This window comes from Mastomys coucha, unplaced genomic scaffold (assembly GCF_008632895.1).
Source record: "Mastomys coucha isolate ucsf_1 unplaced genomic scaffold, UCSF_Mcou_1 pScaffold9, whole genome shotgun sequence".
NCBI lineage: Eukaryota > Metazoa > Chordata > Mammalia > Rodentia > Muridae > Mastomys > Mastomys coucha.
Window position 1 is genome coordinate 108495862 of NW_022196915.1, and position 27650 is coordinate 108523511.

Below are 27650 nucleotides of genomic sequence, written 5' to 3' on the forward strand. Positions count from 1 at the left end.
TTTTTTCAAATTTTCTGAGTTCCTTAAGCATTGACAAAACTGAGGTAGGTATTTCTTATTAGATAACATTCTTTCATTACTAAGTTCTCTATCATCTGTCTATCAATCATCTATCTATCTAATCTACTTACCATCATTTCTATTTATGTTCCTATGTACATGTACATGTCTGTATAAATGTGTACACAAGTAAGTGTACGAGTGGATGGAGATTAGTAGTCAGTGAGAGATATCATATTTAATCATTGTCTATATCATTTTTTGTGACAGGTTTTCTCACTGACTCTATAGTTTATTGACTCAGACTGGCTTTTCATCAAGCTCCAGGAGCCTTATGTCTTTGCTTTCTAAAACCTGGGTTTAATGTATTCTTTTCAATGCCTAACTGCTTACATGGATGCTGTGAATCCAAATTCAGTTTATCTATCTATCTATCTATCTATCTATCTATCTATCTATCTATCTATCTATTATCTATCTATCATTAATCTATCTACTATGTATTTATCATTTATCTATTTATCATCTATTATCTATCATCTGTCTCCATCTATCTATATATATCTATCAATCATCTATCATCACTTTATTGATTGACCTATCTTCCAAAGACCTCTTAGTAAATGCTTTAGCCAACTATTGCTTTGTTCCTCTTACAAAATACATTTCTCTAGAACCTAACATATTAATGTAATCTCTGAAGTCAATACACATATGTACATTGCTACACACATGTACACACACACACACACACACACACACACACACAGATTCCTCATGCCTGTCCCAATACTCAGATGTAGTAGAAGCTTTATTGTCCTTACATAGAATTCAGATACCGCATGTTTATCTGTGTAGGCTTTGCTCTTACCTGCAAACATGCTATTTTTGTCTACACTTCTCAGCGAGTAAATGGTTAAACAATCACTCAGCCTCTCATCACAGTTTTAAAATATCCTTTGATCCCATTTAGAAAATAAAAGAAAGGCTCTGACTGTGAAAATTACTACTTGATTGAGTCAGAAAATACAGTTTTAGGCAGACACACTGCTTATTTCTTTTACATCGCATTCTCATTTGTAGAAAAATGATTCATCTTTCTGTAAGTCTAATCTGATGCTATTTTAGGTTTGACACCTACAAAATCAGTGCACAATGGGAAATGGGCCTCAGGATTTCGTAGTGAGGTTTTTAGGCTTTATTCAAGCTCTCCATTTGCTAGTTATGTGATCAAAAGTGTTCTCAGGTAAAGAGGAAGACTCCTTCATTGCTGGTGGGATTGCAAGCTGGTACAACCACTCTGGACATCAGTTTGGCAGTTACTCCGGAAATTAGACATAGTTCTACCGGAGGACCCAACTATACCATTCCTGGGCATATACCCAGAAGATGTTCCAACATGTAATAAGGACACATGCTCCACTATGTTCATAGCAGCCTTATTTATAATAGCCAGAAACTGGAAACAACCCAGATGTCCCTCAACAGAGGAATGGATACAGAAATTGTGGTACATCTACACAATGGAGTACTACTCAGCTATTAAGAACAATGTATTTATGAAATTCTTAGGGAAATGGATGAATCTGGAGAATATCATCCTAAGTAAGGTAATCCAATCACAAAAGAACACACATGGTATGCACTCTCTGGTAAGTGGTTATTAACCCAGAAGTTCAGAATATAAGAAGAACAACCCACAAGCCACAAGAAACTTAAGAAGAAGGAAGACCAAAGTGTGGATACTTCATTCCTTCTTAAAAGGGGGAACAAAATACCCACTGAAGGAGTTGCAGAGACTAACTATGGAGCAGAGACTGAAGGAAGGACAAGCCAGCCTGATATAGCTGTCTCCTGAAAGGATCTGACAGTACCTGACTAATACAGAAGTAGAGGCTCACAGCCATCCATTGAACTGAGTACAGGGTCCCCAATGAAGGAGTTAAAGGACCAAAGGAGCTGAAGGGTTTGCAGCCCCTTAGGACAAACAACAATATGAACTAACTAGTAGAGCTCCCAGGGACTCGACCACCAACCAAGGAGTACACATGATGGGACTGATTGCTCTGCCAGCATTTGTATAGTAGAGGATTGTAAAGTTGATCATCAATGGGAGGAGAGGCCCTTGGCCCTGAGAAGGTTCTGTGCCCCAGTTTAGGGGAATTCCAGGGCCAATAAATGGGAGAGGGTGGGGTGGCAAGCAGGGGAAGGGGGAGGCCACAGGGGTTTGTTTTTGTTTTTGTTTTTTTGAGGGGAAACTGGGAATGGAGAAATCATATGACATGTAAATAAAGAAAATATCTAATAAAAAATGTTCTCAGGTTCTCTAAACTCTGTTTCTTCATCTGAGAGACAGGAAAACAATACTAATGGAAAGACACATGGGAAAGGTACATAGAGTAAACTAGGGATTCTAACAGTTCATATTATTGGTACTTAGTTGCCTTTAAAGTGATTACATTAATTACAATAAAATATAATATAAATGTCATTATATGCTCATATTACAAAAAAAGTCTTACAATACTGGAAACATCTTGCTTATAAAAGTGAGCAGCTGAAAGACAGTGTGTGTATGACCTACTTTGTCATTATTTGTATTCAGAAAAGTCATGGTGAATGTCAGAGATGAAAAATGGGCTAGGCCGGAAGAGATAGCTTAGCAGCTAAGAGCAGTGACTGCTCTTCCAGAGGTCCTGAGTTCAATTCCCAGCAACCATATGGTGGCTCATAACCAACTGTAATGAGATGCCTTCTTCTGGTGTGTCTGAAGATACAACAGTGTACTCACATACATACAATAAATAAAACTTAAAAAAAAAAAGAAGAAAAATGGACTAGCTGACAAAAACCTTTCTAATTTCAGATTTAAAAATTAACAGTGATATTAGAGAATGTTCTCTGTCTGTATAGAAAGTTTCTATATCACTTTTCAGCTATTTTCAAAAGAAAATAGATGAATTTGAGCAGGTCTACATGTGTGTTCTGGATCAGCTACCTGGCATGTATACAATTTCTCTGTGCCTCCATTTCTTCATCTGGAAGATAGTGTTAGGATGCCTACCTCACAAAATAAGGGTGAAAATATATGGGTTCAATGATTTGATTCAGGATATAAAATCAGCATGGGTTTAGTTGTCAGTAATTATTGTCGGTCATTTGACATCTATAGATGCCAAGTGATAACTGTATCTCTTATGCATTTTGCTTCAACTCTCTAATTTCAGGAATGGGCATCCTATTCACCTTTTTCACAGGGCATTTGAGTTTACATTGGATAATATACATTTCAGAAAAGCACTAGGAACATATTTATCACTCAATAAGAGCTAGCTATTATGATTGGGTCAAATATTATAATTTTTCCTCTATGGTTTTATTTTCTTGCATATTTCATTAGCTCCCATTTTAAACAGAGCTCTCATAGCACAGATAATTATTGAATTTCTTTTTTAGTTCTAAAAGCAGTAGATTTGAATCACTTCATTTTTTCATGCCACATTTCTATTTGTACATTTAATGCTGCATTAAATCATGTAAGTAATTTGTAGATACAAGAGTCTATGTATACACTCTGTCATTTTATGTAAAAAACTTGGCATTATTGAATTTACATATCTATAGGGCAACCTGGAGCCAAACCATAATTATCAAGTAAGGACTACATTTTTTGCATAGTTAGAGATAATTAAAGCTGTAAATATGATTAAAATAAAACCTTTAGCTTGGCTGATTATCTTGAATTGTGTGGGTGGCCTGCTCTAAACACGTTAGCCCTTACATGTAGTCATAAAGAGATGTGACTATGGAAGAAGGTCCCAGAGATCATTCTAGCTTTGTTGACTTCAGCAGCCTTGTCCAAATTTCTTAGATCATCCTTCTGTAATTGGCCTTGATTTCAGAACTATTCTCTGAGTTTGGTATGTGGCTTTCCTTTCTTTGTGATTCTCCCAATTCAGTGTCAAACAGTCTTTCATTGTTATCCCATCTTAGATGTCCTCTTTGAGTCTCAGAACTACATGATCATTTGTACATTAGGCCTCTCTACTTAGTTGCACCACAAGAACCTTAATAGGCTCCAGTGGGAACTCTACTTTCTTCCCCAGAATCCTGTTTCCTAACAAATGAAAGCATTGTCAGAACAATTGAACAAGCTGGAGAACCTGGAATCAGCCTTGAAACTACTTCTGCCTCAAGACTGTAACTAATCACTATGATCTCAAAAAATACCTCCTAAAAATCTAAGGGGCTGAGCTAGTTCTTTCTGTCTTTGCATAGGTAGGCATCAGTACCTACCATCCTCTCTGGCCACCCTGCATCCTGTTCTTAGCTTTTTCCTTTTACTTGGTGCAGAGGAGGTAGATATCACTACAACTCTTCTAAGAGTTGAAACCTTGAACATGATCAACAAGATCTAGGGATTCCTGAGGCAACAAAGTAGACAAAGACATTATGGAGTTATGAGAACAGAGATGACCCTTCACCAGGTCTCAGGTTAAAGCCATTCACCAATACAAAAGAACTCCAACAAAATTAACAGCTATTTAAAGCCTCTCCCTTCCCAAATATAATCCTGAAAATTTCTAGAAGTCTCACCAGAAATTCCATTTGTAAGGAAAGAACATGTACTAACCTCCTATTTAGCCCCAGAGGCCCCTGGTTGTATTACATCAATTAGAATTCCATTCATACTATTTCCATAGACACCCTATAATATAACCTTTTCACTTTCAAAACACACACAGAGAGATAGAGAATTTCTTAGTTACTTTTAAAGATGTAACTAGAAAACAACCAAAATATAAAGATTATTAATTGTGCCTCTCACTTGAAAAGCTCATACCCACACAGTGCAAACTAATGGCTTAATTTCTGCTAGTGTCCCTTGGAAAACCAGGATCACCACTTGGGCATATCTTTCTCCTTGGGTACTTCTCCTTTCCCCTAATTCTCCTGCTGAAAGTCTATATTAAAATGTCTTTTTATAAAATCTCTAAGTCTTCTTTATACTGGCCAGTTCTCAAATTATTTCTCATCTAAAACACAAATCTTGGGTTTGCCTGATCCAGGTCCCAGGAAGATAAGGGAACTCTTGAGGCTACTGAGGGTGACAGTGTAGAGTTACAGCTCTGTCTCATCACCACTAAAATTCCCAGACTCACAACATCCTTATACCTAATTTATACTAATGGATCAGGAGTTTAGCTGTGGTGTTGCAACACATTGTAGCTTTTGGGCCCCATACTGAGTGTTACTTTTTCAGTGAAGCTACTCCCCAAGTATTACAGATTGGGATAAACTCCCCTCCTATACTTTCTTAAAAGTGCTCTTAGCTTAAGCATTGTTATACTTATGCTTATGTCTTTGTTCTTACTTAAGCATTAATTTTAGTGGCACAGAACATTAAGTTATATGTTAGAAACCAAGTATTATCATTTTACTTCAGTGACTAGCTGACTTAACTACTTTGAGCAATGACACAAAGCCTTTATACCTATGTTTCCTCATCTGTCAGATAGAAATGTTTTAATTATTTAAAATTGGGATGACTTTATTCCATTTCCACATAAAAGAAGAGAGATCTATGCAGAGACAGAATGAAACAGGTAGGTACCTTGCTGTCATTTCATTTCTGTTGCTGATAAAACATCCTGACAAAAAACAACTTGGGGAAGTTTGATCGGATTGAAAAGTTACACTCTACCCTTGAAGGGAACTTCATGCAAGAACTCAAATAAGTGCATCCTTGATGCCTGTTTGCACACACATTCATCTTTTGTAGTACAGAGCCCCCTGCCTAGGGAATGAAGCCACTAAACAGTAGGTCAAGATAATCCACCACTGACATGCCAACAGGCCAACCTCATCTAGGTAATTCCTTATTGAAATTCTCTCTTCTGAGATGATCGTAGGTTGCATAGATTCAACAATAAAAACTAACCTCCACATGTGTCACAGATGTGACTTAACCTCAAATGTGCAAGATTCCCCAACACCAAACGCAGATTTGAAGGCTTTAAATTTTTACATTGTTTACTGATTTATGGACTTTTATGGGAGCAATATGCACTTCTCACAGTGTGCATAAGAATGTGAGAAGTACTCCATTCACTCCTGTCACCATGTAGGGCCTATAGATGAAATTCATATATCAAGCTTGGTGTCAAGTAGGCAAGTGCCATTTATAATCCACTAAGCAATCTGTTCAGACTTTTCTCTTTCTGACTTTCAATGTTATCTTTCTCTTCAATGTCAAACTACCATCACTCCTTATTATAAAATGCTTTGTGTAGGTCTTCTAATATCATTGACACCAGTGAAGATATGTGCTTTGCCTTATTCAGCCCTTTTCAGAAATTGTCATTTTTAATTCTTAGTGGGACGACTCTATTTCAGTTCAGTTATTTCTATTTGAATAATGATCATTTATTGACGGTCTACTCCTGCACCACAAAGCTAATGAGAGATGGACTATCTGGGAAGATATTCCCTATTTAAGAACTTTTCTGTTAAATCTGAGTGATAGGACATAAAAAGAGGGGCCACAGGACAGCATGCATCTGTTTTTATAGCCACGGTGGTCTCAAGGATTTTCTGAAGCATAGGTTAGAAATGCCACATACGAGAATGAGGGAGAGCATGGTGGGTAATAGGAAAACCTGGATGTGACTTCCATGAAAATATCAATAGGTAATAGTTGTGTCACTAGATGTGTATTCTAAGATGTGGAGCTAGAAAGCCATTATGTACATAGGAGAGAGAAAGACAGGGGTTACACAGGGAGTAGAGAAGGAGAAATTTATCATCCATTCACTGTCAGCTGTAATTATTTCTCAACTCAGCTGTAATGATTTCTTGAAGTTGTTTAAATATAGAAGCTGCTATCATTCCAAGCCATTGTCCAACTACATACTCAAGGATTTACAGTGTGAGGAATAAAGAAAGGAACAAACTTTCTTCAAAGTGGTACAGTGTGACTGGTACACTAATAACTGATTGCAACTTCTTCCTAATTTGTGGGGGAAAATAAGTCCCAGGTCAGAACCCACTGTTTTACATGTGAAGCTGCCACAAGGTTTACTTACTAGGTTTTGAAAACATACATCTATGATAAACATTTATAGACAACAATTTAGTTTACATTGTTAGCACTTTGGCTAAGTTAAGACCAAAGACACAAAGGAAATGTTAACTGATTTGATTATTTTTATTATTTTATGTGCATGGGTGTTTGCACTGAATGTATGTCTGCACTAAATGTGTGTCTGATGCCCTCCAAGCCCAGAAGATGGTATCAGATTTCATAGAGCTGGTGTGGCAGATGGTTGTAAGCTGCCACATGGGTTCTGAGAATTGAACTTGGTTCCTCTGAAAGAGCAGCCAGAGCTCCTAACAGCTGAACCATCTCTCTAGTCCTGATGTTGACTTTTTAGTTGCTCAAATTTGATTTTTTTTAAGTCACACAGGGAGGCCAAATTGCATGAAAATTCTTGAAAATTCCTGAGAAAATTTTAAAGATGCAAAGGAAATATCTTATACAACTAATTCACAGTCAACAAAGAATACTATGTAACTAAGAGGGTATGTTGTTATTTATTGTATCAGTGAGGTTTCTTTTATACTCACCTAGTGGGTTCTAAGAAGAAAAATATAGAACACAATTATAGTACATCCATATGAAAGAACTATACACGTGTGCATTTCCATGTCCACACATGCATGCATATGCACATATACACACGTTTGCGCCCACAAAAATTGTGAATATGGACTCTGATATGTCATGTCATATTTTTCTTATTCTTAGTAGTAGAAAGGTGCCACACCAAACCATGTCCCAGGGACTCCCATACCAGACTGGGGTTGTATGAGGCAGAAAGGAAAGTATATTCATGTCTTGCTGACAGCTGAGCCCTGAATATAATATGAAGGTGGTCCCAGTTATTTACATTGGCCCACACAACTTTCCAGTTCATTTCAGAGAATCATCTGGTTTCCTTTTCACCTCCACCTAGTCTTTTCTTTTCAGGATTAATCTAAAAGCCCTCCCTGTACTGGCTTGTCTCATTTCATGCTGGAAACTTTGGAAAACTAATCCCACCCTGGAAAGCATGGCTCTTATTTGGAGAGAGATAAATTATATATTGATTTTGATTTTTGGAAATGTTTCAATGGTTCTTTCTAGAGTTAGTAGGACTGCAAAACAAGATGAGTCATATGAGAAGAAAATAATAGTGACACCATTTCTTAAAAAAAAAACAAGCAGATTTGGCACATTCTGTAGGAAACAGTTCTTTTCTGTTGAATTCAGTGTTTTAGCATTAATTTTTCAATTTGTTTGTTCATTCCTAAATAGCCTACTAAGTAAAGCTATGGTAAAATATAAATGACAATACATTATTTTAAAGATATATATTAGTCATCCTATTACCTTGTTAAATATGAAGGATTTTAAGCAATTCTGCCATCACCCATGATTTTCTCCTCTTACTATATTGCTGGATACTTTTCTGATTTAGAAAAGACATCATGTATGACAGGAGCCAGAAGGCTGAGGCTGAGTCATAATCATGTAGGAAGCAGCCCATGAACAAAGTACAGTAGAATTAGAGATGTAAAGCATCAGGATACAGCCCCTAGGCAGACCAACTTTAAGCTGGCAATGCGCATCTGCTTTGAGGCTTCAAGGAAGCCTATCCTTCTTGACTTTGAGTCTGGGTTGAGTAAGACCTGGTCAAGCAGCAGCTATTCTGCTTCAAGAACTAGAAGATGACACACAAGCATACAATGTGTTCAATGTGTTTAAAAGAAGACAACTTTCATCAATGGAATTTATAAGACCAATTTCATTTTGTTCTTTAGTGTACTTAGTGTACTTCTATTTGGACCAGGAATATCAAACTTTCCCAAATCCAGCTTTACATTTTTTCCAGTAAAATTCTTTAGTGATAATTCATAAAACAAAACAAAACAAAACAAAACAAAAAAACCTATCAGGTTCTATAAGCTGCCCCATGGAAGGACATAAGCTTCCTAGGATAAAATATGAAGCTATTAGTAATTAACCCAGAACACTAGAGATAAAGGCAATGGCCCCTGGTCTCCATAGTGCACAGCACTTTACTTCTTAAATACAGCAAATAATCCAACCAGCACAAATAATCACCTCAGCATTGGTTGAATTCTGCCCTCTCTAGGAAAAACTTTTATTTATTTATTTATTTATTTTACTTTTTCTTTTTTTTATTAGATATTTTCTTTATTTACATGTAAATTTCTCCATTCCTAGTTTCCCCTCCAAAAAACAAAGAAACAAACAAAAACAACAAAAACAAACCCCTGTTGCCTCCCCCTTCCCCATGCCTGCCACCCTACCCTCTTCCACTTATTGGCCCTGGCATTCCCCTACACTGGGGCACAGAACTAATACAGATGTAGAGGCTCACAGACATCTATTGATCTGAGTACAGGGTCCCCAGTGAAGGAGTCAGAGAAAGGACCAATGGAGCTGAGGGGTTTGCAACCCCTTAGGACAAACAACTATGAACTAACTAGTACCCTCAGAGCTCCCAAGGTCTCAACCACCAACCAAGGACTGCACATGGAGGGATCTGATTGTTCAGGCAGCATGTGTATAGTAGAGGATTGCAATTTGATCATCAATAGGAGGAGAAGAGCTCGGCCCTGTGAAACTTTTATATTTTTAACATTTACTTTTACTTGCCCTAAAGCTATTCTAATTGTCTTACTCCTGGGAATAAGATTTTCTTATTTTATATGAAGTCATGAATCCATTTCCTTTCTCTCTCAGGAGTGATAATAAGCTGTCAGGTGAGTGTTCATCTCTGCTATTTCACCTGCTGCTTCATCTTTGCGGGTTTCTCTTTCAGCTCACAGCAGATGTCTGACAACACATTTGGCATTTTGCAGCACCTGTTTCTGCCACAGGCCATTGCCCTTCTCAACTTTCTTTAGGAAATGAGCTGTTTTGCTTAGTCAAATATCATTACTCTTTCCATAATTGCCTTAGATTGCAGTTCATTATCAGAGAGGAATCTCAGTCTTGACTGTAATGCTGCTGAAGACATGGCATGGTGTTTTTCAATATGCTTTAAGAAATGCATGTTGCTTAAAAGTAAAAGTGTGTGCAACTAATTACCTCATTCTTTATCCTTCTTGCCTTACAGATTAAAAAAAAGATCCATCCCACAGTTCAGTGGTGAGATCTTTCTATTTGAAAGATTTCCCATTATTAAGAAGACAGTGCATAGCCGGGCGTTGTGGCGCACGCCTTTAATCCCAGCACTTGGGAGGCAAAGGCAGGTGGATTTCTGAGTTCGAGGCCAGCCTGGTCTACAGAGTGAGCTCCAGGACAGCCAGGGCTATACAGAGAAACCCTGTCTCAAAAAACCAAAAAAAAAAAAAAAAAGAAGACAGTGCATGCAAGTTAGTTAGTCTAATACTAGAAGTCCTCACAGCACTTAGCAACATTGCTTCCTTAAGCATAACCATAGCTTACTTTTTGAGTCAAACATATTTATTAGATAAAATGAATTAATATTGTTTTATATGTGTACATGTGTGTATGTTTATCCACATGTGTGGGAACACACTTGAGTGCTTTGTGTGTGTATGTTTATGTGTGTCTGTGTGAGCATGTGTACATGTATATGTCTTTGTATGTGAGTGTCTGTGTGTGCATGTATGTGCATGTGTGTGTCTTTGTGTACATGTGTATGCATGTCTGTGCCTATGTGTGTCTGTATATTTGTGTGCATATATGTGTCTGTGTGAGCATGTGTACATGTGTATGTCTTTGTATGTGAGTGTCTGTGTGTGCATGTGTATGCATGTCTGTGTCTATTTGTATCTGTATATTTGTGTGCATATATGTGTCTGTGTGTGCCTGTGTGCATGTGCATGTGTGTGCGTCTGTGCATGTATGCATATGTGTGTGTGGATCTGTGTATATATGTATGTATGTTTGCTTATGGGGTATATGTGTCTGTGCATCTGTGTGTGTGTGTGTGTGTGTGTGTGTGTGTGTGTGTATGCATGTACGTGTACATGTGTGTGAATGTATATAGGTTTACACTAGGACTATCCCTTGATCATTCATTGGACAGGGTTCAATTCTATTCTCTATCTTGAACTAGGAGCTTCCCAGTACAGTTAATCAGTTTAGCCAGTTTGTTCTGGGGATCCCCTGTCTGTGTCTTCTGTATAATATGATTAAAAGTATACTACCATACCTGTATGCCATGATTGTACATTGTAGAGATCAGAACTGTAGTCCTCAGGTTTGTATAGTAAGTGCTTTACCTACTGAGCCTTCTCCCTGCTCAAAATTAATGCTACTTTTAAATGACAAATCATAGCTGTGCTTTATCTTTAAGCATAGCTTTACAACACACACATACACACAAGTATATAGAATGAATGAATAAACCAAGCTAATTAACCATGGTGGCCATTAATGTTTTTGTAGTAATACATTTGAAGTCTACTTTCCAGTCACTTTGAATTATACAACACATTATATAACCGAATCTGCTTATGTTGCTGGAGTTCTCAAAGTTTATCATTCTCATCTGCCTGGAATTTTGAATCCTTTATCATCAGCCCCCCACACCCTCTTCTCTCACCAGTCCCTAACCTCTGGTAAATACTACAATCCTTACTATTTTCATAACTTGTCTAGATTCCATAAATGATACCATAAGCACTATATGTATATAGCTTATTTCAGTTAACACCATGCCCTGCAGGTTCATTCATATCACTGCCAACAAAAGATAATTTCCCAGCAAATCTTCTGCCAAAGTTTATAAAATTCCCTGTAATGACTTCTGACTTCAGGATAACAGGGTAAAATGGGGTTGGAGTTTGCATTTCAGGAGGTCTTTCAGTACACGCTTAGTGGCAATAGTTCTCAGCAATGGGTCCAACATGGAGATGGCCATGGAGATTCAATGAACAGACTTAAGGATACCATTCAAGTTCATCTATGTGTACTTTTGTTACCTTTTTGTGTTCCAGAAGAACACCAAATTCACAACAGTCACATCAGGACAGTTTATGTATTTGTGAATATATTTGTGTTTACATATATGCATATAAAAACAAATAATGCAAAGAAGTCATGATTTTGAAGAAAGCAAGGAGCACATGAGATGATTTGGAGGGGAATTGAGGGGAAGTGATGTAATTATATTATAATCTCAAAAGTAAAGGAAATAGTTAATAAAATAATGCTCAAGCTGAATTCATCCCCATGTGTGAAATCTCGTATGCAGCTGCTTTTCCTGTCCCTTACTTCTATAGCTATTATCTCTCACTCATACAATATTTTTTTGGCATTTTCTTATCCATTTATAGAACAATCTAGACATACTCAACAGCCTACAAACTCTGAAAAAAATAAAAAAAAATTAACTACAGATTTTTTCCATGTGTTTATTTCTTCCCTCAAACCACACAGCCAACTCTTCTATTTCTGACTTTCTTCAATTTTCCTGTCCTGCATGTTGAATAACACACTGCTTTTCTTTGCTTTGTACACAGATTTTCTACTTTTAATCATTTCCTCTGCCTTATTTAGTGACATACTTTGTTTATTTTCTTTTTCATGTAAATTTGGGATAATGTTATTGTCTGTCCAAGTAAAATATTCTATCAACCACACCTTATATAAATTGTTAATAAGTATTGATTCTGTACTAAAATCCCAGTATTAGGGATAAGGAAATGACTATACTACATAATTAATGCCTTAAACCTTTATAATGTGTGGCCTTACAGAATTTGCAAAATAATGAGAAAATAAGACAATAAAAAAGTAAGAAAGAAAGGAGAAAGATAAACTTGTGGAAGAAGTAATACAAAGAAAGAAGAGGAGGAGGAGGAAGAGAAAGAGGATCAGTAGGAAGAGGAGGAAGAAGAAAAAGAGGAGGAGGAAGAAGAAGAGGAGAAAGAAGAAGAGGGAACAGTAGGAAGAGGAGGAGAAAGAAGAGGAAGATGAGAAAGAAGAGGAAGAGAGGAGGAAGAGGAGAAGTAGGTAGAGTAGAAGGAGGGGAAGGAGGAGGTGGGGAGGAGGAGGGGGACTCCTGGGTGCTATTGGAAAGATGTCCTACACTGAAGTCAACTCCATCCACTCAAACAACTAACTGTTGAATAAAAGCTTTATGCAACAGAATAATAATGGATGAAAATGACTAAAACATATTACATGCATGAATGAAACCTTTAAAGAATAATAAATAAATATCCAAATACTGTAATCTTTATTAGTAAAATAATGAATAGTAAACTAGCAAAAATTAAAAAATTGATACTCCCTGATTCATTATTTAGAAATAAAAAGCTCCGGTTTGAAAAAAAAAAAAAAGCTGTAATTAACAATACATAAAAAAGAAAAATTCATTTCCAAAACTCACATGTATTAGGAATATCAGGAGAGAGGTTGGCAACATGGAGACATTAACAGAGCTGGGCTTCTAGACCTACATGATGAAGAGCCAGAGCTCTCAGTCTGAAAGACTATGAGCTAGAAATGACCTCATGTGCAAAGCCACACTGTTCCTGGAAGTTCATTATTAGAAGACAGTCAATGGATCCATTGAACACAATGGAGACCATAGGAAAAGACCCACCTCCAGACTGAAAATTTGCATATGAAAAGGTGGTACCAGGCTCAGTTTTTCTAAAGGAAAATCTGTCAAGCTGTTATTAAAAGTAGTTCCACCACTTTCTGTCCTCGTAACAGTGTATAGGAGTCACAGTTGGACAAATATAGGGGGGACAAACACATATCTACTGGTTGGTTTCTCATACAAGTGTGTGTGTGTGTGTGTGTGTGTGTGTGTGTGTGTGTGTGTGTATACATACATACATATATGTATATATATACATATGTGTATATATATATATACATATATATATATATATATGTACATGCATAGATATTACAAGGTTTGTAACAATGGAATTCAAGCTGCTGATTAGGGTATCTGGTCAACTATGACAAAGTCACTTGTTACCAGGTTCCCTCTTAATTCCTCTCAATGAGCTTAGATCCTTCTTACCAATGTGGCCTTACAGTTAATGGCTTGTAATAGTGGGTGGTGGGATTGCCATTTACTTTCTTTTACTTGCAGTCTAGGAATAAAACAAAGCACATCTAGTTTTAAACAGCTTCAGAAACACATCAACTGTTAATAAGAGAAAACTTGGCTAAATAAAAGTGGATTATTTTAGAGTTCAAAATCTAATTATTATTATGAAGGGAACTTTGAAAGGTCATTCACTCTGTATCTTGACTTCACCAAAACTAACTCAGAAGCATTAGACATGTATAACTATAGAAAGGTTAGTTCATCAGAAAGACAGGACCTCTTGGGTTCATTTGCTTAATTAGACTCCTAAGCTGCAGAAATGAAAAAAAAAATACCTGATGGAACTAAAAGAGAAAAAAGAATGTTCTGGCATGTTAAGAATATACAGTGATGCTATTTTGTAATTATAGAACGAGCAGGTAAAACGTCACCAAATACCTTGACCAAAATTAGATGCAAAAATTGAGAGCTTTGTGAATTTCATGCAATGGCAACTATTTAGAACATATGCCATCCCCCAAAATGTTCATTGCAAGGATTATTATCTAATCATAATTGAATAAAATTACATAGCAACATAAAATTCTTTTACAATTCTCTCATACAAAACAAAACAAAACAAAGGACAAAAAGCAAATAAATAAATAAATAAATAAATAAATAAATAAATAAATCATACTTCTACATAACCTGCAGGTCAAGAAAGATGGTACAAGTAAAAAGAAAAAAAATTGGATTAAATAGTAATTAAATACTAAACATCAAAGTTTGAAGATGTACTTAGGGAGGCACTTAGAAGGAAGTGTCTATCTTCAGTAACATGTATTTAAAAGGAGAAATTTTTAAAGACAGTAACATGTTTCATTTGAAGAAACAAGATGAAGAGAACTCTAGAAAACAAGAAAAAGTAATAATAAGAGAAGGAGTGGATAAGGAAAGCAAAGTAACTGCAGAGAACATTAAAACAGACACACAGCTCTCCTGTGTGTGAGAGAAAAGATATATAAAACTACCAAATGGAAGGTGGGACCAGCCAGGAGGCACAGGCCACAGAAGCAGCAGAGCAGCTGGGACAAGGTCCTTTCTACCTCCATCTACAACTAGGAGGGATGGCTGAGCCACAAACCTCTATGCACCTTTCCTGCAAGCAGAGGCCTTGTCTCCAGGGATTGCTCTGACCCCAGGGCTCAGTAGGACCAGTCTGGATGCACAAGCCACAGAAGCTGAAGAGCAACTAGGACAGGGCCCTTCATTCATCCATCTGCACCCAGGAGAAACTGCTGATCCACAGTCCTCTGGGCATGGGTCTTTCCAGGGGAGAACTGATCTCCCAGGAATACTGACAAAGGCTTACAGACTTGCAGGAAGAACAAGTTTCTGCCAGAGACAGCAAGAACACTTAACACCATAGATTAACAGATGGCAAAAGACAAATGCAAGACTCTTACCAACGAGACTACATGGCATCATCATAACCTAGTACTCCTACCACAGCAGGTCCTAGATACCCCAACACACCAGAAAAGCAAGATTGGGATCTAAAATCATATTTCATGATGTTGATAGAGGAATTCAAGAAGGACATACATAACTCCCTTAAAGAAATACAGGAGAACACAGGAAAACAGGTACAAGCCCTTAAAGAAAAAACACAAAAATCTCTTTAAAAATACAGGAGAAAATGAGTAAACAAGTAGAAGCCCTTAAAGAGGAAAGACAAAAATCCCTTAAAGAATTACAGGAAACTACAACCAAACACGTGAAGGAAGTGAACAAAACCATCTAGGACCTAAAAATGGAAGTAGAAACAATTAAGAAATCACAAAGAGAGACAACTCTGGAGATAGAAAACCTAGGAAATAAGTCAGGAGCCATAGATGCAAGCATCACCAACAGAATACAAGAGATAGAAGACAGAATCTCAGGTACAGAAGATACCAAAGAAAACATGGATACTTCAGTCAAAGATAACTCAAAATGCAAAAAGACCCTAACCCAAAAGATCCAGAAAATCCAAGACACGATGAGAAGACCAAACCTAAGGATGATAGGTATAGAGGAGAATGAAGACTTCCAACTTAAAGGGCCAGTAAATATCTTCAACAAAATTGTAGAAGAAAAATTCCCTAACCTAAAAAAAGAAATGCCCATGAACATACAAGAAGCCTGCAGAACTCCAAATAGTTTGGATCAAAAAAGAAATTCCTCCTGTCACATAATAATCAAAACACCAAATTTGCTAAACAAAGAAAGAATATTAAAATCAGTGAGGGAAAAAGGTCAAGTAACATATAAAGGCAGACTTATCAGAATTTCACCAGACTTCTCACCAGAGACAATGAAAGCCAGAAGATCCTGGACTGATGTCATACTGACCCTAAGAGAACACAAATATGAGCCCAGGCTACTATACCCAGCAAAACTCTCAATTACCATAGATAGAGAAACCAAGGTATTCCATGGCAAAAACAAATTTATACACTATCTTTCCACAAATCCAGCCCTTCAAAGAATAATAAATGGAAAACTCCAACACAAAGAAGGAAACTACATCCCTGAAAAAGCAAAAAAGTAATCTTCCAACAAAACTAAAAGAAGATAGCCACATGAATGGAATTCCAACTCTAACAACAAAATAACAGGAAGCAACAATTACTTCTCCTTAATATCTATTAATATCAATAGACTCAATTCCCTAATAAAAAGGCATAGACTAACAGACTGGGTATGTAAACAGGATCTGACATTTTGTTGCATGTAGGAAACCCACATCGGTGCCAAAGACAGACACTACCTCAGAATAAAAGCCTGGAAAACAATTTTCCAAGCAATTGGTCCCAAGAAACAAGCTGAAGTAGCAATTCTAATACCAAAATAAAATTGACTTTCAACCTAAAGTGATCAAAAAAGATAAGGATGGACACTTCATACTCATCAAAGGTAAGATCTACCACGATGAACTCTCAATTCAGAACCTCTATGCTTGAAATGCAAGGACATCTACATTCATAAAAGAAATTTTACTAAAGTTCAAAGCACACAATAATAGTGAGAATCTTCAATACCCCACTCTCTGCCATGGATAGATAATGGAAACAGAAACTAAACAAAGACACAGTGAGACTAACAGAAGTTATGAAACAAATGGATTTAACAGATATCTATAGAACTTTTTATCCCAAAACAAAAGGATATACCTTCTTCTCAGAACCTCATGGTACCTTCTCCAAAATTGACCATATAATTGGTCACAAAACAGGCCTCAACAGATACAAGAAGATTGAAATAATTCCTTGTATCCTATCAGATCACCATGCACTAAGGCTGCTCCTCAATAACAATATAAACAATAGAAAGCCCACATACACATGGAAGCTTAACATCACTCTACTTAGTGATAACTTTGCCAAGGAAGAAATAAAGAAAGAAATTAAAGACTCTCTAGAATTTAATAAAAATGAAGCCACAACATACCCAAACTTATGGGACACAATGAAAGCAGTCCTAAGAGGAAAACTCATAGCTCTGAGTGCCTCAAAAAAAATGGAGAAAACATACACAAGCAATTTGACAGCACATCTGAAAGCTCTAGTACAAAAGAAGCAAATTCACCCAAGAGGAGTAAAAGGCAGGAAATAATCAAATTCAGGGCTGAAATCAACCAAATGGAAACAAAAAGAACTATACAAAGAATCAACCAAACCAGGACCTGGTTCTTTGAGAAAATCAACAAAATAGTTAAACCGTTAGCCAGATTAACTAGAGGGCACAGAAACAGTATCCTAATTAACAAAATCATAAATGAAAAGTGAGACATAACAACAAAAACTGAGGAAATCCAAAAACATCATCAGATCCTACTACAAAAGCCTATACTCAACAAAACTGGAAAACCTGGATGAAATGGACAATTTTCTAGACAGATACCAGGTACCAAAGTTAAATCAAGATCAGATCAACGATCTAAACAATCCAATATCTGCTAATGAAATAGAAACAGTCATTAATAGTCTCCCAACCAAAAATAGCACAGGACCAGATGGGTTTACTGTAGAGTTTTATCAAACCTTCAAAGAAGACTTAATACCAATACTCCTTAAACTATTCCACAAAATAGAAACTGAAGGTACTATACCCAATTCGTTCTATGAAGTCTCAATTACTCTTATACGTAAACCACACAGAGACCTAACAAAGAAAGAAAACTTCAGACCAATTTCACTTATGAATATTGATGCAAAAATACTCAATAAAATTCTTGCAAACTGGATCCAAGGACACATCAAAATAATAATCCATCATGATCAAGTTGGCTTCACCCAAGGAACGCAGGGAGGGTTCAATACATAGAAATCCATCAGCATGATTCAATATATAAACAAACTCAAAGAAAAAAACCATATGATCATCTCATTAGATGCCTAGGAAACATTTGAAAAAATCCAACACCCCTTTATGATAAAAGTCTTGGAAAGATCAGGAATTCAAGGCCCATACCTAAACATAGTAAAAGCAATATACATCAAACCAGTAGCCAACAAAAAAATAAACTGAGAGAACCTTGAAGTGATCCCACTAAAATCAGGGACTAGACAAAGCTGTCCACTCTGTCCTTACCTACTTAATATTGTTCTTGAAGTCCTAGCCAGAGCAATTAGACAACAAAAGGAGATCAAAGGGATACAAATTGGAAAGGAAGAAGTCATATTACCACTATTAGCTGATGATATGATAGTATACTTAAGTGACTCCAAAAATTCCACCAGAGAACTTCTAAACCTTATAAACAACTTCATCAAAGTGGCTGGGTATAAAATTAACTGAAGCAAATCAGTGGCCTTCCTCTACACAAAGGATAAACAGGCTGAGAAAGAAATTAGGGAGACAACACCCTTCACAATAGTCACAAATAATATAAAATACCTTGGTGTGACTCTAACTATGCATGTAAAAAAAACCAGTATGACAAAAATTTCAAGTCTCTGAAGAAGGAAATCTAAGATGATCTCAGAAGATGGAAAGATCTCCAATGCTTATGGATTGGCAGGATTAATATAGTAAAAATGGCCATCTTGCCGAAAGCAATCTACAGATTCAATGCAATTCCCATCAAAATCCTAACTCAATTCTTCACAGAGTTGGAAAGAGCAATTTGTAAATTCATCTGGAATAACAAAAAACCTAGGATATCGAAAACTATTTTCAACAATAAAAGAACCTCTTGTGTAATCACCATCCCTCCCTGACCTTAAGCTGTACTACAGAACAATTGTGATAAAAATGGCATGGTATTTGTACAGTGACAGACAAGTGGATCAATGGAATAGACTTGAAGACCTACAAATGAACCCACACACCTATGGTCATTTGATCTTTGACAAAGGAGCTAAAACCATCCAGTGGAAAACAGATGGCATTTTCAACAAATGGTGTTGGCTCAACTATCAGCATGTAGAAGAATGCAAATCGATCCATTCCTATCTCCTTGTACAAAGCTCAAGTCCAAGTGGATCAAGGTCCTCCACATAAAACCAGATACACTGAAACTAATAGAATAGAAACTGGGGGAGAGCCTCAAGCACATGGGCACAAGGGAAAATTTCCTGAACAGAGCACCAATAGCTTATGCTCTAAGATCAAGAACTGACAAATGGGACCTCATAAAATTACAAAGCTTCTATAAAACAAAGGACACAGTCAATAGGACAAAACAGCAACCAACAGGTTGGGAAAAAGTCTTTATCAATCCTCTATCTGACTGACGGCGGGCTAATATCAAATATATACAAAGAACTCAAGAAGTGAGGCTCCAGAGTATCAAATAACCCTATTAAAAAATGGGGTACAGAGCTAAACAAAAAATCCTCAACTGAGGAATACAGAATGGTTGAGAAGCACTTAAAGAAGTGTTCAACATCCTTAGTCATCAGGGAAATGCAAATTAAAACAACCCTGGGGTTCTACCTCATACCAGTCAGAATGGCTAAGATCAAAAACTCAGGTAACAGCAGATGCTGGAGAGGTTATGGAGAAAGAGGAGCACTCATTCATTGCTGGTGGGATTGCAAGCTTGTATAACCACTTTAGAAATCAGTTTGGTGGTTCCTCAGGAAATTGGACATAGTACTACCTGAGGACCCAGCTATACTACTCCTGGGCATATAACCAGAAGATGGTCCAACATGTAATAAGGACACATACAACATGTAATAAGGACACTAAGTTCATAGCAACCTTAATTATAATAGCCAGAAACTGGAAACAACCCATATATCCCTCACAGAGGAATGGATACAGAAAATGTAACCATTTACACATGGAGTACTATTCATCTATTAAAACAATGAATTTATGAAATTCTTAGGGAAATGGATGGATCTGGAGAATACCTGAGTGAGGTAATCCAATCACAAAAGAACACACATGGTATGCACTCTCTGATAAGTGGATATTAGTCCAGAAGCTTGGAATATCCAATATACAATCCGCAAACCACAAGAAACTCAAAAAGAAGGAAGACCAAAGTATGGATGCTTCGTTCCTTCTTAAAAGGGGGAACAAAATACCAATGGAAAGAGTTGCAGAGACAAAATATGGGGCAGATACTGAAAGAAAGACAATTCAGAGTCTGCTCTACCTGGGAATCCTTCCCTTATTCAATCATCAAATCCAGACCCTATTGTGGATGCCAGCAAGTGCTGGCTGACAGGAGCCTGATATAGCTGTCTCCTGAGAGGCTCTAACAGTACCCAATTAATACAGAAGTAGAGGCTCACAGCCATCCATTGGGCTGAGTACAGGGTCCCCAATGAAGGAGCTAGAGAAAAGACCCAAGGAGCTGAAGGGTTTGCAGCCCCTTAGGACAAACAACAATATGACTTAACTAGTACCCTCAGAGCTCCCAGGGACTAAACCATCAACCAAAGAGTACACATGGTGGGAATAATGGCTTCAGCAACATATGTAGCAGAGGATGATGTAGTCGGTCATCAATGGGAGGAGAGGCCCTTGGTCCTGTGAAGAATATATGCCCCAGTGTAGGGGAATGCCAGGGCCAGAAAACAGGAGAGGGTGGGTTGTTTAGCATGGGGAGGGGGAGGAAACAGGGCTTTGTTGTTGTTGTTGTTGTTTGTTTGTTTATTTTTTCAAAGGGGAAACTGGGAAAGGAGATATCATATGACATGTAAATAAAGAAAATATCTAATAAAAAAACTACCAAGTGGAACTTAGAAGGAAATAAATATATAAACCACTAATATCAGGATTGAAACATGGCTGATTCCAACAGATCCAACAACTATGTGAAGGATAACCAGAAAATATTTTACAAACATTAGGCCAGTGTTAACAAAAATAAGTAGGTGCTGTTGAAAACAAAATTTGGCACACGTTACAGAAAAAGATTAAATATTAAAATGTTCTATTCATTAATAATGCAAAAATCTCCTTACCCCGGCCCATACTACCACAACAAACCAAAACAGACTTGGAGAGTTTCATTCCTGAATTTTAGAAAGATAAAAGCAAGGAGTCTATCAATCTCACATTCATCTTACTGTATGGGACACACTATTCTAACTCTGTGGGAGGCTGTGAGGGTGCTGGGTGTAGAGGGGCAGCTGGAGGGTGAGAGTCATGGTGAATGTATATAAAATTTCCTGTAAAAACTACAGGATCAGGTTGCGGGGCAGGAGAGAAGCCCGGAGGGCCAGCAGAATGAATGAAAATATACAGCCTCAGAAGGTGTGAGCTAGGGGACCCTCTAGAAAGTACCAAAGACTAGGGAGGCAAGAGACTCTCAGGACTCTATGGAAGTGAACTTAGATAAAATGCCCAAGAGTGGGGAAAAGGAACTCGAAGAGTCCACCTCAAGTAGAAAGGCAGGGCATCAAGAGGAGGGATGGTATTACCAGTCAAAAAACTCTGATCCAGAATTGTTTCTATTTAAAAGAACTGCAGTAAAAAAAATGGTAAAGTGACTAAGGAAAAGGCAGTCCAGTCACTGGCCCATCTAGGGAGAAACAAAAGCCTGACACCGTCACTGATGCTATGGCCTGCTTACAGACAGAGCATAGTATGGCTGTCCTCTCAGGGACACAACCAGCAGCTGACTGAGACAGAAGCAGATACTTACACCCAGCCATTGGACTGAACTTGGGGACCCACAAAGTTCATTAAGTTCGGAAGGATGGAAGAAGCTGAGGAGGAGGATGCCCTGTAGGAAGACCAGCAGTCTCGACTAACCGGGACCCTTGAAAACTCACAGAGACTAAGCCACCAACCAGACAGCATACACGAGCTAGTCCGAGCCCACCCACCCCCAACACACACACACACACACACACACACACACACACACACACACACACGTGTATAGCAGAGGACTGCCTGGTCTGGCCACAGTGGGAGAAGATGCACCTAATTTGAGGCCCCAGGGAGGGGGGAGGTATCAGGGTGGGGGAATATCCTCTTGGAGACAGGGGGGAGAAACTTTGGGAGGGGGGACCACAAAGTGGGTAACAGCTGGGTTGTAAATAAATAAAATAATGAAAAAGAAATTTTCAAAAAACAAAAAATATTTTAAAAGTAAAGTAGGAAGAAATATTTTTCATTTATTTGTGAAGATAATCTTTCTGAAGACTAATATTTCTCATGAGCAAAAATGTAATAATTTCTATGTATATACTACATATATAGAGTCTATGTACTATATATATATACATAGTATATACATGTATGTATTCACGTATATACATATACATATGCATATATATACTACACATACAAGCTCTTATATATCAATAAGATCTCATCTATGGTTAAATAAAAGAGAATAGAATTGTGATATTTGAGAAAATAATATATTCAGAAAACAAATTTTCATTATAAAAGTTTCCCTTTGTGTCTATTTTGGGGGAATAAAAATGGACAGAAAATATGGGTTTAATTTTTAGTAATTTTTAAAATCAATTTTAAAGTAATCAGTTTCATAATGGCTCTTGTGTACATTCATGTCATTATACCCTACCTCGACAACAAATAAACTGGTATGAAATTCCATTTTTTATTAGATATTTTCTTTATTTATATTTCAAATGTTCTCCCCTTTCCTGGTTTCCCCTCTGAAAAACACCCCTATTCCCTTCCCCCTCCCCTTGCTCACCAACCCACTCTCTCCTGCTTTCTGGCCCTGGCATTCCCATACACTAGGGCATAAAGCCTTCACAGGACCAAGGGCCTTTCCTCCCACTGATGACCAACTATGCCATCCTCTGCTACATATGCAGCTGGAGCCACGAGTCCCACCATGTGTACTCTTTGGTTGGTGGTTTAGTCCCTGGGAGCTCTGGCGTTACTGGTTAGTTCATATTGTTGTTCCTCCTATGGGGATGCAAACTCCTTCAGCTCCTTGGGTCCTTTCTCTAACTCCTTCATTGGGGACCCTGAACTCAGTCCAATGAATGGCTGTGAGCCTCCACATCTATATTTGTCAGGCACTGTCAGAGCCTCTCAGGAGACAGCTATATCAGGCTCCTGTCAGCTAGCACTTGCTGGCATTCACAATAGTGTCTGGGTTTGGTGATTGTATATGGGAAGGATCCCCAGGTGGGGCTGTCTCTGGATTATCCTTCCTTCAGTCTCTGCTCCACACTTTGTCTCTGCAATTCCTTCCATGGCTATTTTGTTCCCTCTTCTAAGAAGGATCGAAGTATCTACACTTTGATCCTGCTTCTTCTTGAGTTTCTTATGGTTTGTGGATTGTATGAAAGTTCTAATAAGTGGTAAAAACTAACTCCTTTTCTCACTGTTCATAATCAAAGAGCACACATATTCCTGTGAACCAAGACAAACTTGTAGGTAAATGTGATATGTATGTATATAACTGTTAAATAAGAGTAAAATGGGTCAGGAAGGTGGCTCAGAGGGTAAACCCACCTGACTCTCATCCCTCAAACACACAGGATGGAAGGAGAGAACTGACTAGAACTGATTCTCCAGGGTGTCCTCTAACATCCGCGGGCATGCTGTGGCACATGTATACCCCCACACCCACACACATAAGTAAAACATAATAAAAGTAAAAACATGAGCATATTTGCTAAGAGGTTTCTGGTGTTTCATATATAACTAGTAAAAACACACTGAAATTTTTGCAAATTACTTTGTCATTTTAATTTTTGAAAGCTTTGTGTATGTTTGCAGAAGACAATCTACATACTAATCATAGATGAATGGCTTGACATTATATAAGCTAAAAGTATTGACTTTGAACCAATTTTATCATTACTTCTATAATATAATCCTGTGTGTATGTGCATGTGTAAATATTTTCATGTATTCACTAAAGGAAAAAAATCCTCCAAATACAAATAAAATCACAGAAATTATAAAAGCTACATGTTTTTAAAAACCCTACCTTCTGATGAATTTTAACACAAACAACAATGAGTCTCCTTTAAAATTCATCAAAGCAGTATATGTTTACATTCTATCATCCCAATGGAGATTTTTCTTAAATGAAATTTGTGAGTCTTTTATTTGTAAACAGATTCATCCCTGCTCGCCATGGATATCTTCCAAGTTTTGTTAACTTCAGAAGTGAGCCACAGTCCCCATTTGGCCACTCTTTGAAAGGTCTGTCTTTGCTTAATATTCATTACAACCAGGTTATACTTTGTGATATGGTTTGCTGTGAACATTTGGCTCAAAGTTGGATAAAATAATGTGAAGTTGGCAAAAAATAAAGAACACAAAATATCCAAAAAACTTATTTTTAAAGCATGTGACAATTTCACACACACATGCACATGCACACACACACACACATATGCACATGCACACACACACACACACACACACACACACACACACTCAGAAATGTCCTTGTTAATCACCTAGACTTAAAGTGTAGCTAAGAAACAAAAGAGAAACTTACCCTGGTTTTGTGTCATTGACTACGCAGTGGTACGTAAATGTTCCAAACATTTGAACTCCTAAAATCCCATACAGAAGAAGGAAGAAAAGGAGGAAAATTGAAACACTCCATATTTGTTCTCCAGACCGCCTAAGGAAAAGAGAAAAGTTAAATAAAATAAATTAAATGCACCCCCCCCCCCAGTTTTCATAAACATTCCCCCTTAATGTATACACAAAGGTATGCATACTTTAAAATGTTCGTAATTCTTGTCCTTGGCAGTTCAAATCGGAAATAAATCCTGAAAGCTCGGATCATAATGAGTGGCCGTGGGATCCGCAGCATGCCCCAAGGTGACATCTGATCAACTATGTCAGCTATTTCAAACACCTATGTGAGAAGAGATGTACAAGCTGAGATTTCTGCTTAGCACTACTTACTGCAGGGAATGTATAGATAACACAAGAATGTGCACCCTATATGTTCAATTTAGCTTTACATTGTATTCCATCAACAAGTATATCTCTATATTATAACTACTTTAATAGAAACAAATACAAAAACTAATGAAAATCCCTTAATCTTTCTTTTCTAATTCTTCAAGCCACAGTTTTATCATGAAATAAAGTGCCAACTTTGGAGTTATTTCTCACTAGTATATCTAGAAATCTTTGAATATCTAGAAAAAACAGAAAATGTTGTAAAATATTATTGAAATATGGAAAATGACCACTTCCTAGCAGAAGCAAACTAATAACAAAAACTGCTCACCTAACATACAGTAGGTTATTATACAGAAAGAACTTATAAGCACATGTGGTAAAATCAGGCCACAGAGATGTGCACTTCGTAAGAATGAGGAAGGACAGTTAATCAACCCCCACTATGAACAGTTGGAAAGATGAAATATATACTTTTTATTCTGAATTTTTATTATTCATTAAATTGTGTGTGTGAGTAAGTGTGTGTGTGTGTTTGTGTGTGTGTGCACTCATGTGGAATGCTGTACAAGTAAGTGGTCAGAGACAGAGACAGACACCCTGAAGGGGTCAGTTCTGTCCTCCCCTATGTAAATCCCAGGGTCTAACTCAGGATGTCAGGCTGGGTGTCAAGTGCCTTTAGGTGATGAACCATCTCATTGACAATGCTTATTTTGAATTTCTAAAACAAAGGATAAAAGAATAGGGGCGTGATTTACAATATTCTACCAAAGTTTAACAATAATGCATTATCATTTAATTCTTGTTAGAAATGTAAATCACATGGCTTCTTAGTAGAATCAAACTAAAAAATAAAATAAAACTAGATAGTAACAGAATGACTTTTCTTAAATGTCATGCCTGAAAACATGTAGGAGACTGAATTAAAGTATTATCCAGTAAAATACCCTGTTAAAGCTTTTTCATACATGCTTTCTATTTACTATCATAAAGCACTTATATTTGTAATGCATTTGGTATTGACTGATATCTATATCAATGTTAATAGCTTAATCTGTTTTAATAAGTATATAATAATATAATAACCAGAACTTACAATTTTTAAATTCAATTTTTGACTTAAAAATTAGATATATCACTGCAAATCTTTTATTTTATTTCAGTGACAGCATGCTTATAGTTGTTTTAAAAAGAAAAACCTTTAATATTGATATTAATTTCTGAGAACTCATAAGTGTAATCAACATTAAAATCTGAGAATTTATATATTGTAATTAGAGTTTTCTATCCATGAACATGTAAACTAAACAATATAGGAAATTATACAACCACATTTGAAATGTATTCTTTACTGTTTCTAGTTAAACTTTGAATGCAAGATAATGCTGACTTTTTAAAACATCCCTTTGTGATTTGAACATATTTAATTACCTGTAATACGAGAGAAACCCAAAGGCAAAAGACCATGAATCCATCAAAAACACACCAGCGATCCTTCACATAGGAGCTATCACCCTGGAAATAAATTACACATGAATTGTCAGGCAAAATTTATTAATGTATATACATATTATATACACATATATGTATGTATATATGTATATGTGATAGGAATAGTCAAAGCCATCTATGGTTTTTCTTATCACAATGGAACAAACTTTAAAAAGGCTAATTTAAGAATTTTAAAATGCTATTTTTTAGGCAAATTGTTGATGAATCATGAGAACTTGAAAAGCTCTTGAGCTCAGGATGTTAAAAGGAAAGCATCTATTCTTTTATCTTCACAAACCTGACATGTAGTAGCAAAGGCAAATAATCTCTTTGGGTCCCAAGACAGTGCCTGTCTCATAAGCCCCAGAGCACACCATAGAAACAGGAAGCCTTTAAAACTGCTTTACCAATCACTGCTAGTAGGGAAAGAAACTGGTAAAAGTTGCCAGGCAGTAACAATGAAGGAGAACATTTCCTTAATTTACAACGAAAAGATATGTTGACTTTAATTGGAAAGATACTGCCAAAGAAAATGAAAACATACGGCATTCATTATTAATAGAGCCTGTATCCTAAGGTTAGAATGTATATTTCAATAAAATGATATTTGAAAAGAAAATTTCCCTCTGGAATAACAAAGTGTCAATAAAAATGGAGGGCAGAGAGGACTTGGGCTCTGTGCAGAGATTG

At 36.9% G+C, this 27650-nt stretch overlaps 1 protein-coding gene across 5 annotated transcripts in view; it reads right to left on the minus strand.

Moving 5' to 3' along the window:
- The window catches only part of Nalcn (sodium leak channel, non-selective), a 307060-nt gene that overhangs the window by 251309 nt on the left and 28101 nt on the right, over nucleotides 1-27650 (minus strand). For all 5 annotated transcript variants that reach the window (XM_031360820.1, XM_031360818.1, XM_031360815.1 and 2 more), the window contains exons 4-6: nucleotides 26901-26984; nucleotides 25280-25419; nucleotides 25051-25179 (exon numbers count right to left, since the gene is read on the minus strand). Coding sequence is in view for 4 of the 5 variants with exons in the window: in XM_031360818.1 (XP_031216678.1) it covers nucleotides 25051-25179; nucleotides 25280-25419; nucleotides 26901-26984 (353 nt within the window). In the remaining variant the exon portion in view is untranslated. The remainder of the gene's footprint in view (nucleotides 1-25050; nucleotides 25180-25279; nucleotides 25420-26900; nucleotides 26985-27650) is intronic.